Source organism: Agelaius phoeniceus, chromosome 3 (genome assembly GCF_051311805.1).
Source record: "Agelaius phoeniceus isolate bAgePho1 chromosome 3, bAgePho1.hap1, whole genome shotgun sequence".
In the NCBI taxonomy this organism is placed as follows: domain Eukaryota; kingdom Metazoa; phylum Chordata; class Aves; order Passeriformes; family Icteridae; genus Agelaius; species Agelaius phoeniceus.
This window is the reverse complement of record NC_135267.1, coordinates 46,256,017-46,273,526: the sequence shown is the minus strand read 5'-3', so window position 1 is coordinate 46,273,526 and position 17,510 is coordinate 46,256,017. Positions and strand designations below refer to the sequence as shown.

General features: G+C 48.6%; 2 protein-coding genes across 19 annotated transcripts in view; one reads left to right on the top strand and one right to left on the bottom strand.

Annotated features, from left to right (window-relative positions):
* The window catches only part of FOXO3 (forkhead box O3), an 88,725-nt gene extending 78,029 nt beyond the window's left edge, over positions 1-10,696 (bottom strand). Inside the window, exon 1 of the mRNA XM_054629001.2 lies at positions 8,717-10,696. Coding sequence (XP_054484976.2) covers positions 8,717-9,298 — 582 coding nt within the window. The 5' untranslated portion in view covers positions 9,299-10,696. The remainder of the gene's footprint in view (positions 1-8,716) is intronic.
* A 3,754-nt stretch (positions 10,697-14,450) lies between these two features.
* The window catches only part of LOC143693546 (uncharacterized), a 73,171-nt gene continuing 70,111 nt past the window's right edge, over positions 14,451-17,510 (top strand). For 2 of the 18 annotated variants that reach the window (XR_013181319.1, XR_013181312.1), the window contains exon 1: positions 14,455-14,756. The gene's annotated coding sequence lies outside the window, so the exon portion shown is untranslated. Of the gene's footprint in view, positions 14,757-15,971; positions 16,149-17,510 lie in introns of all 18 variants that reach the window. The other 16 variants (XR_013181315.1, XR_013181316.1, XR_013181327.1 and 13 more) reach the window with 13 other exon arrangements.

Genomic DNA, 17,510 nt, shown 5'->3' with positions numbered 1-17,510 from the left:
GGATGGGGAGTCAGGCTGGCCTGAAGACAATGCAAGGCTGAGAGCTGGGTTGTGAGGAATCCCAGGCAGACCCACAGCCCAACACAGAGTGTGAAGGCAGCCTGAGAGATAGGTGTCAAAGGAGAAAAATGGCTTCTTTGGCAGCACTCCTTCCTCCTGCTCTCATTCCAGAGCTCTCAACTGGGTTTTGGCGTGGAGACGTCAGCAGGGACCCACCCTTCACCTCGGCAGGGGCAGTGGGTGAAGGGACGCAGGAGTGGCGTGATCCAGTGACTCACCCCACGGAAACGCACCTGACCCGGGCAGCACTTGGGTGTACAGCAGCCCCAGGCTGCACAGGCACAGCCCTGCGCCCACGGCCTCCTGACCCCCAACACTGGAGGCACACACTGCAAGGGCCCTGACAACAAGCTGGCAGTGCCACACAGTGCTGTCCTTGCTTCAAGTGGTCCTTCCTCCACCAGCTCCTCCCACAATGGTCCGTGGGCTGCCTCTACACTTCTGTACCAGCATGCACCATCCTCACACCTCTCTTTACACACAGCGAGTAGAAACTTCACCATCAGGGGAAAAATAATAAAGAAAAGCAAAATAATACCCTGCCAAATAAACATGTTCATGTGAGAACCCAGCATTCCATAATTCAGCTCTAAAGTATGTAGCATGTTGTGATAGAGCAAGCAATCCATTTAATTTGTTAGACAAATCTGTTATAAGAGCTAATTTTCACAAGGCATTTCTTTACTAGTACAAATCCACAGAAGGGCATTTCTCTGTCTGTGAGATCTTAAGAAGGTATTTGAAAAAGTATTTAAATAGCCTTTATTTTTAATAGGTATCAGCATACAGATACAGAACATTGCCCCAGTAAGCAAAGTCCACGTAGGACACACACAGACAGAGTTATTAAGAACACATCAATGCTACTAATTCCCAACCTCCCTCAAATTCCCTGCAAAACAGCATTATAAGCATATCAATCCTTGAGCAAATGTGCAAGGTAGGTGGCCCAAAGAAAGGACTCTGGCTTTGCAGGGCAAGAGGGGCTCCTCCTGGACTTCGCAGCCAAGCACACCACCAGGAGAACTCTGCTTTTTGCACTTTGGCAAAAAGCAATGCTCTTCTCTAGCCCTACTGGAAGGCAGCTTCCTTGCTATTTCACCCCAGGGATGAGGCAGAGCATGGATGCAATCACTCACTTGTTCCCAACTCCTCACACTGTAATGGCATTGCTTTTCATCAGTCCTGTAGACTAATCATCTCCTCGCTGTATCCCCAGCCAAAACTGCCAGCTACAAGCCAGCCCTCTACCTCCCACTGAAGTGTAACATGCAACCCTCCCACTGGTGTTACAAGTGGGAAGGATGGAGAAGGTGAAGTAGGACATAACGTCCCTGGAGGGGAAGTTTCTCATTCCAAGACAGGAATGAGAAACTGGGATATGGGGAATTGAGGCACAGATTTTTTTTTTTAATATTGGTATTTGGAAAGCTAACATGTCCTCTCTGGTTCTTACTACCCTCACAGGTTTTAGACCAATGATCTGTGACAACCTTTACTCAACACACTGCCCAGGAGATAACTTGGGTAATGTAGTTATGAATACAGCAAGACTCCTGCTGTTGTTGGAGATCACGCTCCACTCCAGCAGTGTCCTGTTCTCAATGGCTGCAGGAGCCCTAAGGTCCATCTACCTCCTCCACACAGAGCAGAAGATGACCTCCCTGCAAGGCACCACGGTGGGCCCCAGCAACTCCTACATACCCTCTCCAGCCTTGCACACCTGAGCTTTTCCTACTCCTTCACCCCAAAGGTGCTGGGCTCACATCACCACAGGACTCCAGATGCCCCTGCAGTTCCTGGCAGGCTGAGAAGCACGGCTCTTTCTCTGCTGCCTCAACCAGATGAGCAAGAGCTGTACCCACCACTAGCAGAAAATGCTTGGAAACACGCTAGTTTGCTTGGGAAGCTAAACTGTTGTCAAATAAATGCCAAATACACATGGATAAAGAGCTGGTGCCTATCAGTGGTACAAATGTATCCCACAGGTACAATAGAACATCAGGAAACTGGTACAGTCATGCAGAGAAGCACGGGATACCCCAACCTGACTTCATCTGAAACAAGTTAGAACAAAACATCTCACTCTGAAGGAAAATCCCCTTCTGTAGACAAGCCACTTTTTAATAATAAGTGCTAAATGGACTATTCAAGCAGGTAATTAATGTTAATTAACATATGTCAGGCCATAAATTGGCTAAATGCACCTCATTTTCCAAGCTTGGTGTGTGGCAATGCTCAGGAAATTGTAACAGAACAGCATAAGTTTGTAGAAGCACAAAAAGAAGAGCAAATAGAAGGTTAAGCATAATCTTCACTTAACTCATGGTGTGCTGAGCCAGCAGTACAGAAAACTGCATGACTATGCACATTACTCGAACACTTCATTTTGCTCCTGAACCGCTGCGCTACGCACATATTGTCAGTCCCAAGAAAAGCCACGTCAAAAAATCCCTGCACTCCCTGAGTGCTGCTATCGGCCAGGCCTTTATCGGGATTGTCACTGTGTGCAGGACCTGAACGTACCTTCTGTTCCAGGGCCTGGCCAAGCTGTGCCCCTTTCCAGAGCCAATTTGAAAATAGCAGTTTTCCATGGCAAGAGGAACAGATCAGCAACAGGGAGGATGCTCAGAGCATGCATTTCTCCAGACAGAGTACCTCCAAAAGAGGAGGGCTCCTTGCCTCTAAAGCAAACTAATATTGCCATTTTGTAATGCTGCCCTTGGGCACATTTTCTGTGACAGACAGAGTAGTAAAGTAAGGCTTTTTTAAAAAGTGAGAGAGAAACAAGAACATGCAGAGACTTTAGTCTAAGTAGCAACTTGCATTAGGAAACACTTTCAGTTTCTCCTTTGGCAATTCGCCACTACACCAAGACTGAGTTTAACTGCATTGCAAATAAGAAACAATCCCCACAAAAGATTTTCCATACTTCCACGCAAAATAGCTGGCTGCCAAAATCTAGCAGGGCACCTTTAGGAGGCTGCCACCTAGAGAAATGCTTTGGCTGCTTATCCTCAGTTTTCCCTATCTCCAAGGCAATCCCTTCGGCCTCCCTTTGATGAAGCCAGCACACCCACTGTAGTTTTCTGGGGTGGTTTCACACTTGTTCACCCCGTGCACCCCAGGTGAGCTGGCTGAAACCCACCCAGCCGCTGCGGGAGGGTGCAGGGGGGCTGCCCCAGAGCTGCCTACCTTCCACTCTGGGCTGCTGCTTTGTCCACATCAGCACAAAGAGCTTTCACAAAACCACACAGCTAACCCTAATCACTCGCCTTTCTAAATGCACCAGCACGTGCCCAGCCTCCCCTAATCTCCCAGGATTACAGCAAAGTAGTGTAGCACCACCAAAATGACCCGAATACAAAATGGCCTCGAGAGTAAGGCACCGCTCGCTTCACCAGGACAACACCGAGCAGAGGCAGGATGTCCCAGGGCAGGAGTGCCAGGACATTTCTCCTCCCTGGCCTCAGTCTCAGACAATGTTTGTTCAAGCCAGTACAATACATCAGATATTGCTGCCACTAAGGTGATTTAATTTTTACTGGCATTAACTGGGTGCTTTCAAACACACAGGTAAGAGGAGAAGCCAACCTCTGACTCTCAAGCTTCCTATTTTAAATATGCACAAATTTTAAATATGTACAAATATTGACACTAATCGATCTATTATAGACAATGTCAATTGCTGCATGACTGTTTTAGGTAACCTTCTGTCTCTGAACAATGGAGGGACATCGATTCCAGCATTTATCATGCAGGTCTACCTGGCAGTGATAGCTATCCAGCAATATCACATCATCATTGATTGGAAGTTTCCCATTCACATCAAAATTTGAGTTCATCAGAGCCTGTGATTCTTACCAGCTGAACACATTCACCAAGGTGATGTGTTTCTGTCTGCATTTAACAAGTCCTTCAGCAGAGGTGCTCCTCACTGTCACACTGTGGACCAAACAATGAGAGGGATTCTGGGAGAGCTACTTACTTGGTCTCTCTCTCACTGCTCTAATAGCTGTCACCTGCCTGCATGAGCTGGGGAAAAGTGAGATCTCTGATGTGCATTACAGATATGAAATAACAATATGTGCTAATACCTACAAATGGTTTCTACTGGAAAGTTTAAAAAGTCATTTGTCACTGTGCTACTACAGTATACTCCTCTTTGATGAAAGACATTTGTTATCTGATGGTTTCAACCGCTGGAACCACACATCTCTTACAATGCTCAGCACAAAAGTCACTTATAAATGTTTCTGAGTATTTTGTTAAAGCACAACATAGTAAGGCTTTGATCAGGTAAGATGCTTAAGCAGCAAGTTTAAGCACACAAGTAATCCCAGTGAAGTCCCAAGGATCCATTCACGTGCTTAAATCCATGCTCTCCTTGGTAGGTCAAAACTTAAAATAATCAGGCTCCAGCTTGTAACTCAAACCCTTCTGTACAGATGAATAAGGCAACACAAAAATATATTTAAAAAATAATAGAAGGTTGAAAAAAATATTCCTGCTAGCAGTTAATTGGGAAACAGAACCTTTAAATAAATAAAAAGAAGTTTAGAAGTCAATAGAGGAAAAAAAGAAACTGACGCAGACTCCAGTTTATGTTGCCACTCCTATGAAGACATTGTGTGTCAGTCTGAGGAAGGAGAAGTAAGAAGAAAGAGTGTGGTGTTACTTCCTTCTCACATCTTTGCAAGAAGATGATAAAAAGAGTCCGACACATCTTGCATATCAGCATCTGGCTAACAGATTTAGACATCTGTCTACATCACTGGCAAATTTCTCAAGCCTTTTCAAGTCTCAGTAATTAAAGAGACTCATGCATTTGGTACACCAAAGGGACTGCAGCCCTTTGGTACATACTGGCCAATAAAACATGGTAAGAAATGTACAAAGTTTACAAAAACCTCCCCTTCAAAGTAAATATCCCAGCAGCAAGTGTTTATCTTCTATGGGGAAGATGAATACAACAGGTGGAAAACAGAATAGGCTTCTGATATGAAACACAATTCAAAGCAAATCAGCTACATTTAAATTTGGGAACTGCTGGTATCTCTGTATAAAGGATGAGACTCATAGTCTTGCCATATCGCTTAGCAAAGAGGAAAATAGTCCCCCTAGTGTACTCTCCATGTAGAAAAGACTGTTTCACAAGATAGTGCTCAAGAAATTACAAAATAACATTGTGGGAAGAGGTATGGAATTACTTAAACTGTAGTGAAACTGGGCATCTCTACTACGTACACAGTCCAAAAGGTTTTCCAGTTTCTTATTTCAAGATTACTGAGGGAAGTGAGTGCTTCACCTTAAACACCTGCAAGATAAAACTTGGTTTTTAAGTCAGCACACTAGTTTTGTGACTGCAGGACTTCGATTGGGTAACAGATACCTGAATGAGGAAAGATCTAGTCATCAAGGAGCTCTGTGAAGTACCTGGAACAGTCACCTGGCACAGTGAATTTCACAAGGGTGAAACCAGCTCACCCTCGGATCTGTCCCCCCCTCCGGTGATGACGAAGATAAATACCGACCTTCCCTAAGTATTCAAGACAGAAGCCAATACCGGAACGTGCATGGAAACCCTCTCCAGTGGTCTGGAAGTGTATGGGACTGTACCAACCGGGGCAGCCCGTGGCACACAGGAGTGTCGGAGTGCAGCACCTCTGCAGCACTGCACCGTACGCCACTGCCCCAGTCAGCTTCAGGCACTATTAGCTTAGCCAATGTCCCACCGGGGCCAGGGGGAGGGGGAAGCAAAGGAGATTGTTGGGGGAGTGTATTGGGCAAACCTTATCCGAATTACCGGAAACGTAATATATGCCTTCCTAACCACATCTGAAATATTCACTTCTGCTTTAATGCCCTAGCCAGGAAAAAAAAAAAAAAAGAAAAGAAAAGAAAAAAAAAGTGATAGTTGTAACTTTAATTTACAGCTCTTAAAATAATTGTTTGAGGAGAATAATCCTGGCTATGTTTACGGATTATGGTGTTCAGCACATCTCACTGGAAACAGTATTAATATTTCATATATAATAATACATAAGGTAATAAGACCAAGTTCTCTTTTTCCCTTTGTTTAAAATAACCATTTTCCCACTCAGTGGCAGAGCAGAATATTGTTAAATGGGCTTACTGCCTTCAACAATTAATTTAGCTGTGTAAAAATATTCTAAATTAAGATGAAAGCCTTCTAACACAGAACTATCTTCTGTTCATTTAAAGTCTCGGTGTAACTAGCGATCTGAAGAAGTCTAATGTGAAAAGCTGACATTAGTTCCTGAAGAGTTGTATTCATTACCTGTAAAGGAAACAAAGGTGATAATTAAGATATAATGTCTTCTAACATCAGGAGACTAAGATGGAGTCCCCATATAAGAGTGCTACCCCTGCACAAATAAACTACTTTCCAGCCGAGAAACTGAAGTAGTCCTCTTCTGAACATATACGCACTTGAAAAAGAAATCCTAGCCCTGCTAAGGAATTACATTTTCCAGTTTTAGATGTCTGGCAAATTATTATTCTTAGCTCCTGACCTCCCCTTTGCCCCTTCCAGCATGCCCCTACCACCCACACACAACTGCACCCACCGTTAACGTGACCGAACGCCTTACCCTAACTTCAGAAATGGCTCACAATCATCAGAGACAGAATTTGCTGCTACCAGTGTGCCTGCATCTCCTGAGAAAGGTCATCCTAAAGGCTTATGAGAAACTTCTGAACTAAATTATAACAGAAGAATCTCAAGGGATCCAAATTTTTAACATTTTAATTAGCTCCAAGTACCAGTTAATGCTGCTTAGCAAAGGAATCAATATCAAATTAACAGTATAAATTGTCAGAAAAATTGTGACGGTATTAAGGATACTAATCAATGTAAGCACTTCATATTATGGCCCAGATTCTGCTTCTGCAAAAGTGAAAAGGAGTTTTGCCACCAAATTCAAAACAGTGTCAGCCCCACTGTTAGGTAAATCTTTGTTTGAATCAGATACTGAGAATTTACTGAAAATTCGAAGTACCAGATAAAAATGCTGGATTTGCCAGCTGACATCTAAAGCCACTGCTTCTGTGTGGAACCAAACAACTTACGAAGGCACAGGCTGTCATTGGAAGATGTAACCCTTTATCACACTCTGCATCACACTTGTAAAGTCAGATCAAAATTCAACACCTAATACAGACACAAAAGCTGTAAATAGAATGTGTGGTTTTAAAAGTCTTGTCTTCAACTAGCTATGCCAGAGATAAACTTTGTGTTTGTATTTTCCCCAGCCTGAGACAAGTCTGTCAACTAAATATTTCCTCTCCTGTGTTTCATTTGGAAGGTAAAAATCATACAGCCACACTTCAATTCCTAGCAGCAAGTCCTACTCAGGCACCAAAATACAAGACAGGGCTGCTAGTACAGAAACTGCCAGAAATGTTTCATCTGTACAATATTTCTGACCAATTTGTATACTGAAAGTTATCACCTGATCCAACCTAGATAGATTCAAAGACAAAATTTAATTTCTCTGTAAAAGCATTGAACTTGCTGGCAAATTCACCTTCAGCCATCCACACAAAAACTCAGTGTCAGATGCAGCTAGTATCGGCCCTCAGCAGCAACTGAACCTTGCCGGGATTTCCTTCTGCAAACAGTATCGGCGTCAAGCAGCACCTGCATTTCTGTACAGCTGCAAGTACGTGACATTTTGGCATCCAACAGACGCTGACAGATGAACAGGAAAACGAGAAGAAAAAAAAAAAGCAGCTCTGGAAATCACTTCAAATGTGCTTTACGTGCAGTTCTGGCTCCTGGTAGGCCTTATAAGACTCTTTCTTGAGGGTAAAACCCTGCCTGCCTGCAACGTGCTTTTGCACGCGCTGAGTAAACAAGCCACAAAACCAGATTTTATTTTTTGCCCCCCTCACTTATTAAAACGGTAGTACTCTTAGCTGCTCACTGTCGCAGTGCTGGACAGAAAATGCTGGGCTATCAGTAGACGGTGCTCTCATACACTGGCAAGGCAGGAATCGCACACCAAGCATTCCAGGGGCTGAACAGCCAATAACTCCATGCTTTGATTAACTTTATGAAGAAATGTCAAAACCCGAATTTCCCTCTACTGCCTTTGAGGAACACATAAGCAAAAAACTGCGGGTTTCCTTGACAAAAAGAATGAAGTCGTTCTGTATTTGAGCTTTGAGACGCAGACTGAGCATACATAAAAGCAATTCTGCTCTTTTCCAGCATGAGTTACCTCTGGTGTTACCATAACTTTAAAAAAAAAAAAAGGCAAAACAAAACCCACACACGTTACAAATATTTTTCATTTTTCTTTCTCTCTCTCCCTCTCTCTTTCCTGCTTATGTGCTCGTGCATCACAAAACTCAACTCCGCTCCGGAGTGTACTCTGCCCTCAGAGTCAATAGCCCTCACCGCCCGTACACAGCAACAGGAAAGAGACAAAACTTTCCATAATCTCTCTCTTAAAAAAAAAGCAAAGCCGACAGGACGACCACCATCAGCACGACCAGCACCAGCGCCCGGCGGGCTGCTGCCGGGGCGAGCCGCCAGCACCCCGCTCCGCGGCCGCATCCTCCACGGGCAGCCCGCCCGTCCGTCGGGGCGGCGCGGCGGGAGCGCCGCGGCCCCGGGACCCCGCCTCACCTTCCACCCGGCCGAGCTGTTGCTGTCGCCCTTGTCCTTGAAGTAGGGCACGCAGCGGACCATCCAGTCGTAGATCTGGGAGAGAGTGAGGCGCTTCTCTGGAGAGCTCTCGATGGCGCGGGTGATGAGGTCGGCGTAGGAGAGGTTACCCCACGCGTTGCGCCGCGACGAGCACTTCCTCGGCGCCGCCGCCGGGCCCCCGCTCAGCCCCCCGCTGCCTGCCGCCGCCGCCGCTCCCCCCGGCGAGAGGCTCGGTCCCTCCGGGCCGCCGCCGGGCAGCGGGGCCAGCAGCCGCGCCGCCTCCTCCGGCACGGCGGTGGTCGCCGCCGCTTCTCCGGCCGCGGGGGCCGCGCTGCCGACGGTCATGGCCGAGCCGCCCCCCTCCTCCTCGTCGTCCTCCTCCTCGGGGATCATGGAGGCGGCGTCGGCGGTCGACTCGCCGGCGGGCTTGGCTGGGCTGGCCTGCAGCTCAGGCCTCTGCAGGGGCCAGGTGCAGGAGCGGGGGCGGCTCTGCGGCTCGAACTCGGGGTCCAGCTCCACGTCCAGGGGCGAGAGCGGGGCGGGGGGCGACGCCTCTGCCATCTTGGCCTCCCCCACGGGCGGCTGCGGGGCGCTGCGACGGGGCGGGCGGGCGGCCGCCGACCCCGCTCCTCCTCCGCCGCCTCCTCGGTGCCGACGGGAGCCTAGCAGGCGGGGGGCTGCCAGGCGGGCATGCCGCGCTCCGCTAAGGGCTGGCCGGCTCTCCGCTGCGCTCCGAGCTCCGCTCCCCGCGGGCGATGCGCACGCCGAGGCTGGGAGGCGGGGGGAGAAGGGGAGGGAGAGAGGAAAAAAAAAAAATCAGATTAGGAGCCGGAGCGGCCGCGCAGGGCGGCAGCACGGGCCGGGCGGTGCCGGAGTTGCCCGCCGCGCTGCCCTCCGCGGCGGCGGAGCGGCGGCCGCTCCCGCGGTGCGTGTGTGCGTTTGTTTATGTTTCACTCCATGCGGATGCAGAAGTAGCTCCGGCGGGAACCGCGCTGTATCCAGCCGGGAGAGGACCCCCTCACGCCCCCGGCGCCTCCGAGCTCGCTCCTCGTCGCTTCCGCAGATATCTTGCCTTTTGGGGGGGGTGGTCCTTCGCGCCCTCCGTCGGCAGGAAGGCAAGGAGAGCGGTCCTTCGGGTTACGCCGAAGACTTTTTCCTTCTTCAAAACGCCCTAAAGGGAGCCGAAGTCTTAGCATACATCCAGCTGCACACTAGCGTAAACCTGTCACTTTGCGGTGCCCCCAAGCCACGCGCAAGCAACCCCCCAAAATCTCACAGCCGGCGGAGCAGGGGGCAGGAGAAGGCCAACCCGGGGGCTGGTCGGTTCAAAAAAAAAAAATTAGTAATAAATCCTCCTTCTTGCAGGGAAAAAGCAAACACAACGGGAACAAATCAAATCGCCAGTCTTCCAACAGGTCCAGTAGCTTTAAGCCCTCCCTAGGGCTGCCAAAGAGAATAGGTTTTGTTCCAGCATCAACACCACATTCATAACCTCCTTGCTCCTGCTGCTGCCATCTTGACAGTTTTTCCCCCCTTCACTTAAGTCATTTAAAAAGCGCAGGCAGACGAGGCAGGGAAAGCCACATCGGGAGGGGCGGGAGGCGGCGGGGGGGGTGCTGGATCGAGAGCCACCTCCACAACCGGCAGCAATCGAGATCCGAATTCACGGGAGGAAGAAGCAGCGCTGCTGCATGGTTCCTGCTGCTCCTGCGCCTTCAGCTCCAAAGAGCCTTCCCTTTAAAGGCGAAGGATAGGAAAACGGCAGAGCGCCCGCTCCCCCTGCGAGCAGCCGGCGAGAGGCAAGCGATCCGCCCGCGCCCAGCCCGTCCGCCGCCGCAGCCCGCCCGAGCAGCCTGTCACCCTGCTCGCCGCCGACTTCCACATCCCTCCTCCTAACAACCACCGGCAGCAACACAAAGTTATAGACACACGCAGGGAGGCTCAACCAAACCGCACGGCTCGGCACGGCCCGCCCACGGGCGGGCGGTGCCGCGCTGGAGCCGCCCCAACGGGGCGGGAGCGGCGGGATGGGGGGAGCCGGCGGAGCTGGGCGGGCTGGAGAAGCTGCCGGTACCTGGCGAGGGCAGCGCTTCTCTGCTTGCCCTCCCTGCGGCTGCAGAGCCCTGTCCGGCCGGCCCAGGGGAAAGCGCTCAAGCCTCTCCAAGTACCCGGTAAATCTCTCCGAGGCTTGTATTAGGCCTCTTTCTTTTCTGTACTTGTTTTCACTGGTCATAAATTATTGGTGTACGAGCTATTCTGGTAAACTTTAAAATATAGACTAATTTAATAATTCTTTGTAAACTTTCACTCTGCCTTTGGGTGATGCCAGGAACATGTTCAGACATGTCCACACGTGAATATAGTGCTGCTGCACCTCCTCCTTGGAGGCCATGCCCGAGCAGAAAGCCCTCCAAAATAGCTCGCTTGAAGATGTTAATTGTGGGTTGAATAAAGGGATGACCCACAAAACCAAGGAACATAAAAGCTATTAATATGGATGTAGTTATAAATACTTCACATGGCAACTTCTATGTATCAGTTCTCACCTGGCTTGATATCGCCCTAGACTGTGGACTAGATTTAGTCCAACAGTAGCATTGTCTCTGAGACAAGATACAGACAATAGCATGGACTGAGAAGCAGCGTGCTTCTGAAGCTTTGCTGGATAGAATTAGCAGACAAATCAAACTATTCCTGATGTATTGCATTATAGACAAGTAGAGAGATTTGAAAACCATTCCGTTTTATTAGAAAACATCAAGGCCCTAATCCTAAGTCAGTGCCTTACACTGCTGCTAAGTAGGGCCTAAGGGTCTAGTTAGGTTTTGAATTCAAACACCACTGAAGTTAGGAATAATTTCGTGTGATTTTATTACAAGGGACAGCATTTCAATATGCATACAATTAACCCCTGGTTATCTAAATGTACCAGAAGACACTGAATTAATCAGAATGAATGCAGGTTCGAGTAATGGAAATAATGGCTGCAACTCCATTTTGGGTCACCATGTTGAGTGCCTTGCCATGGCTTTTGTTGTAACATGGCCCCTACAGGAATGCAAGGCAGCTCAAAAAGACAGCAGCCACTCTGCAATTGTGACACTGGCATTCATGTATATGATTTAGCAGTTGGTAGGGAGGAAAACCACAGTGGAATTGAAGAGCCAGAAACCAAGTTCAGACAAAAAGACATGGTGAGAAGATGTTTAGTCCAACATCACATCTCCAAGGAGGCTTTCCTTGTGGCTTTCAGCAGTTAGCCATAGAAGGCCGCCTGTGAACCATGACTGGTGCTCAGCCCTTTCCCAAAACTGGCTACTGCTTGGGGTTGATTTTGACCACTGCAGAAACCTCCACATGGAGCGCATCCTGAGGTTCCAGGGAAGCATAACACTTTGACCTTGGGCTGGGTTGCAGGCAGCAAATCTAGTCCTAAATGATATTATCATCTTCATCTATTTATTTAATTGGCATTGCATTACTCTACAGGCACTGCTATTAGGTCTTACTGTACTGGATGAAGGCCCTGCACATGGTAAGAAATGCTCCACTCCCTGGCAGAATTGCAGTCTAAGTGAGGCAGGAGAGGGCGGGAGAAAGGAAATAAGTAAGTAGTAACCCTATTAAAAAGATGATGGACTGCGGCACTGAACAATTACATGACTGTACTGAGGTCATACAGGAAGCCCATGCCAGAACTGAGAAATAAAACTGGATCACCTGAGTGCCAGCCTTGAGCAAGATTATCTGTCCTCTTCAGAATTCACTGGTATATCAGCCACATAACCTTTATCACACTTCATGATACCAGTTCTTCACAGCTCCATGCAGCACGTGTGTGCCCATGATAATGCAGTTTAGGGGCATAATGAAAACCACAGTATAATTTTTCCTACACATTTTGCTTATGAAAAGTGCATGAGCAAAACAGAAAGACACAGGAGCTCTGCTTATTGTGATTCCATGGCTGGGTCCTCTGAAATACACATAAAAACCGATCAAAATTGAATCTAAAGCTTGCACAATTTTCAGTCTCCTCTTTTAAGTACTTTCATGCCCCAAGGGTGGGATTTTCCAAAAGGCTCCATTTATGGGAGTTTTATCACTGACTTCAACAGGAATAAAGTTAGGCCAGCCCTCAGGCCATTTGAAAGCCAGCTCACTTACTTTGCCTACTTAGGCTGCGAGTGTTTTAGGGCAGGGCTGCATCTGCCTCTCCTTTTATCTACTATGGCCGCTCAAGTTGATGTGGGCAACCTGTGCCTATCGGTGTCTGGATTATATGGATCTGGCAGGGTCACAGTCACATGGCAGCTAGAGAAGTGCAGGTGACATTTCTGGCTTCACCTCTCACACAAATATCTTAACTGCAGAAGCAGGGTTGGAGATAAAGTCGCATGGGGGGTGGGAGACCTGGAATTTCTTGTCAGTACAGCATTATGGACATCTCCTGTGAAGTGTACTGCCGCTCAGTAAATGAATGTTATATTGCACTCACATTAAACAACGGCTGCATTGTCTGTGTGGACCTCACACAAACAAGCATATCATGGGTTGTTCTGTGAGGCACCTGCAGCCTGGTCTCTGAGCAGTTTGTCCCCTGCAATAACCCTGTGTACCCCTCCCAGTTACACCGTGAGAGAGTGGCTCCCTTAATGTGTTTCTGTTCTTCCCACAGTTCCCTACTGTGTCCTTTAAACACAGACTGGGCAACAGGCAATAGGCTTTGTGGCTGATTCAGAGCAAGCTGGATGCTGATGATTAGAAAGAAATGTCATTTATAAACCAGCCAAATTGATACCCTGAGACTAACTTTTAGCCCAGTTTGGCTAAAACTGGCTAATGGGTTTCGCAATTGTTATGGAAAGATTGGCTGACTGGCAGACACAGAACAAGGGTCCAAATTGTGCCATGGAAATTGATGGGTTTGCCAAAGATGGCCACAGATTTCTAACTATAAAATTTTCCCTGAAGTGATGAACAGCAATTTAAAGACCACTTCAAGTTAGCTTCAAGTTGGACTCAGCATTATTTATGAGGCCTGCAATACTGGTATTTCCCTGATATCCCTTTTCTTAATGTCCCATTGAAGGAGCATCTCAGCTTCCATTTTAAACCAATAGCCAAGTTCTTGATGTACCATGGATGTGACCCAAATGTGCTTTGAGGGCCAGGAAGAAAGGGAAGGGGTGGGGAAAAAGCAAAAACTAATTACATATTTTAAACCCTTTTAAAAAAACTGCTCTTTAGGCTGACTTTGCTCAAAGGCTTGCTTCATAATTTTTAAATACTTGGGGGTACATGCAGTTCTTGAGTTTATACTGTTAGGGTGCAGTCAAATTGCTGAGATACACCAAGAAATTCCACTTCTATTATTAATCTTGGATTATATGAAAGAATTTTGACTTGTGAAGATAGACAGCTCTCTCCCTTAGCTTGAGCTAGTCTGAATGACCAAACGCCGTTCTGCCCCGCCACGGACTCATTGTGCAACGCGGCCGCGTCCACTTAAGCCCGTCTCGGTTACCCCCACGTGGGGTTAATTAGACCCACTTATCGCTTAATTGCTCCATCATTATAACTTAACACCTTCCAGCTCCCACACGGCGCGGGGAGGGGGAGCGGCGGCGCTGGCCCCGCCCCCTTCGGCCCCACCCCCGCACCGCCCCCGCCGCGGCCCCGCCCCCACCAAGCTAGGCTGCGCCGTGCGAACTGAATGATGTCATGCTCCGGGGCCGCGCGTGACCGCCGGGGCCCGCCCTCGCCGCCCATTGGCCGCCGCTCGTCGCCCGTCAGGCCAGCGACACCTCCCATTGGTCGGCGCCTCCGCCCCGCCGCCGCCCCTCGGAAAATAATAAACAATCGAGTAAAATGCGGCGCGGGGCGGGGGTCCGGGCGGGCTCCGCGCCCCCTCCCCGGAGCTGCCCCTCGCTCCGGGTCCTGCCTGCAGCCCTGCCGCCAGAAAAGCCTTTCCTCAAGGTGCTGCGGCGCTCGCACGGAAATTGCCTTCAGCCAGAAGGTACTGCTGCACTGAGAACCAAGCAAAGCCATGTCTCGGCTTTCCCGATCCCCTTGTCTCAAAGCTAAGTTGTGCCAGGCTGTAGGTGCCCTCCAGATGTGGGTTGGAGGCAGCGGAGGGCTGTGTGCGGAGGGAGGGGAAGGGACTGGGTGGGTACGTGTCTGGCAGCCAGGTGTGCCATTCCAGTGTGCCAGATGCCTAGAGGTAGGGCACCGACAGGGAGACCTGGAAGCCACACCTCTGAAGCAATGTCGGTTGTCGGTGTCGGTTGTGTTCGCGGGACCAAAAACGTCCCCGAGGTGACTGTCCTGTCCGCATGGTGCTGTGCAGAGATGCAGCCTCGATCCTTGCTTCGTTGTGGTGGTGCTCACGCAGCACAGCCCTAAAATAACTACCGCTCACAGCCCTGCTTCCCTCTACCTGCAAACAGAAGGCGCGCTTGTCCAGCAGGGGATTTAATCGGGGATCAGGTGACGAGAATGAGGGCTGCGGGAAAGGATTTACCTTTTCTCAGGCTTGCAGCCTGGCCTCTCCTTTTGACAGCAGGTGCCCAATACGGCCTATTTCGCTTCCTCCAAAGAATTAATTATTTTCTCCCGTACGTGGCCCCTGGAGGAAAAAGTCTAAACACCTCCCTCATGCTGTCATTCTGTATTTCCAGTGATCAGAGCATTTGTTCAGGAGCTGAAGATGTGGCTCCTGGTCCTCTTCCCAGGACGTTGTGTTTTCTTCTCTGACAGATGTTTGATGTAAAGTACATAGAGCACACTTTCAAAAGGGGACTGAAATCCAAGGCTGGTCCCCTCCCTTCCCCATGGCGATGTTATTATTGCTGGGTCATGGCCTCTCCTTGATTGCTCCCGTGAATCCCGAAGCCCCACCCTCTCCCCCAAGCAGCAGTACGGGTTCAACAGGCTGCTTGGAAATGGAGTGCGTGTCAGGCTGGCCTGCCTCCCTGGTAAAGCACTCTTCGGGAAGGTCAGAGCCAGGCATCTGAACCCCGGCGGGCAGAAAAGGAGAAAATGACCTCGTGTCTCCTGGTGTGTGTGAGGGGCACTGCAAGGCACACAGAGGGAAGGAAATCTCCCCTGGGGAGTTGAGGAAGGGTTCAAAAGGGCTGCTGAAGTGTTAAGCAAAAGCAATCAGCGGCTTAGCACATGGTGGAGAAGTTGATTATAAGCATTTGCAGCTGGTTCTCTCTCTCCTACCTCGGAGGAACTGGGTAACTGCTGACTCAGGAGCTGCATCAAGTCGGAGGAATGGGAAGGGGCTCGTGTTTCCGAGTGCCTGTATAGCCGCAGAGCGATGGGATAGCGCCGGGCACCTCCTACATGCCGTCCCGTCCTGGAAAAGCGATCCCAGCAGCGTGCTCTAAGAAGCCAGAGCCTGTTGGTATGTGCTGGATGTGCTCTGAGCAGGCTACGCAGCCGGGGCCGTGGGTCTCGTCTTGCATGGAAACGTGTCCGAGCTACGAATTCCAGCACTGGGTCCGGGGGAAGACAGGCCCAGAGCTGCCCAACATGAGGTGGTTGTGTGTATGTGAGAGGCAGAATATCCTGTTTCTTGAGACGCTGACAACCTAAAAATAGGACTTTATTGCCTCCAGGATTAGGCGTCTAATTAGGAGCAGGGGATTTTGGGAGGGCAGTTCTGAACTTTAATGCCTCGGTTCTGCCCCGGTACTGTTCTGCTCTTAAAGACTTTACATTCCTTGCAGCTCATGTGAACGTGATTCAAACAAGCTCAGGGCATGCAGTTATAGCAACTGCCCTGCAAACTCTTCCTGGAATCTGAAAAGTTGAATTCTTCCATTTGCACACACCCTTGCCTGCCTTGCAAAATCATTTCCTTCAGTTTAGCAAATCAAAACTTCAACTAAAGTCGTTCACTGCCAGTTTATCTATGGAGAGGCAATGACAGCAAGAGTGAGACTTGATTTTGGTGGTTTTTAAATGTATTTTTCGGGGGTAATTTTATTTTTTGAGCCCATCTAATTGAATACATGCCAATCTGCTAGAGAGTGTGCTGCTTCTAAACATAGTAGCTACTCTTCATAATAGGCATGTCTAGTTTAAAATATAGGTAGAGGTATTATAAACCTTGTTTAGTCAAAATGGACTTGTTTCCTTGGAAGTAAATAGAGAAAACTGGGGGAGGAACTCTAGCTGAGGTCTGACAGATGTTCAAGTATGTGAAGCTTAAAGAGGAACGTGTGCTATTCAGTTTGCTCACGGAGCCTTTGTGACCTGTGTCTTCGCAGTAATGATGACACAAGCTTTTTTGAATAAAAGGAAGAAATTAACTGCCGTGGCTAATTGCACCCTTGCTAGCTTGCTAACCAAGGACACCATTTGACTGTGAAAATGGTTGGTGTACCCAAATCTTTCAGCTGGAGAGAATATCCAAAGTGAGAGTGTTCCCATATCTGTGGGTTAGAAGGGCTATTTAAAAAACTCCCTTTAATTAGAAAATTAAACACTATTGCTTTAAAACAGCGGTGCACTGCTTTGAAAAATTAAGATCATATGGAATCATTTATTGCTTTTCAATATGCATTCAGTCTCTGGTGCAATTTTATGTACTCGCTAATGCATAAAGTCTTTTGGAGCAGGAATAAAGCACCACAAAGCATGATTTAATGCTATAGGGTCACCAGATCTGTTTCACATTACTGGATGTTTCAATCTGCTGAAAAGAAGGGGTTGTCCCCGAACCAATGAAACAATGATGGGAAAGGAGGGGGGAAGCCCATAA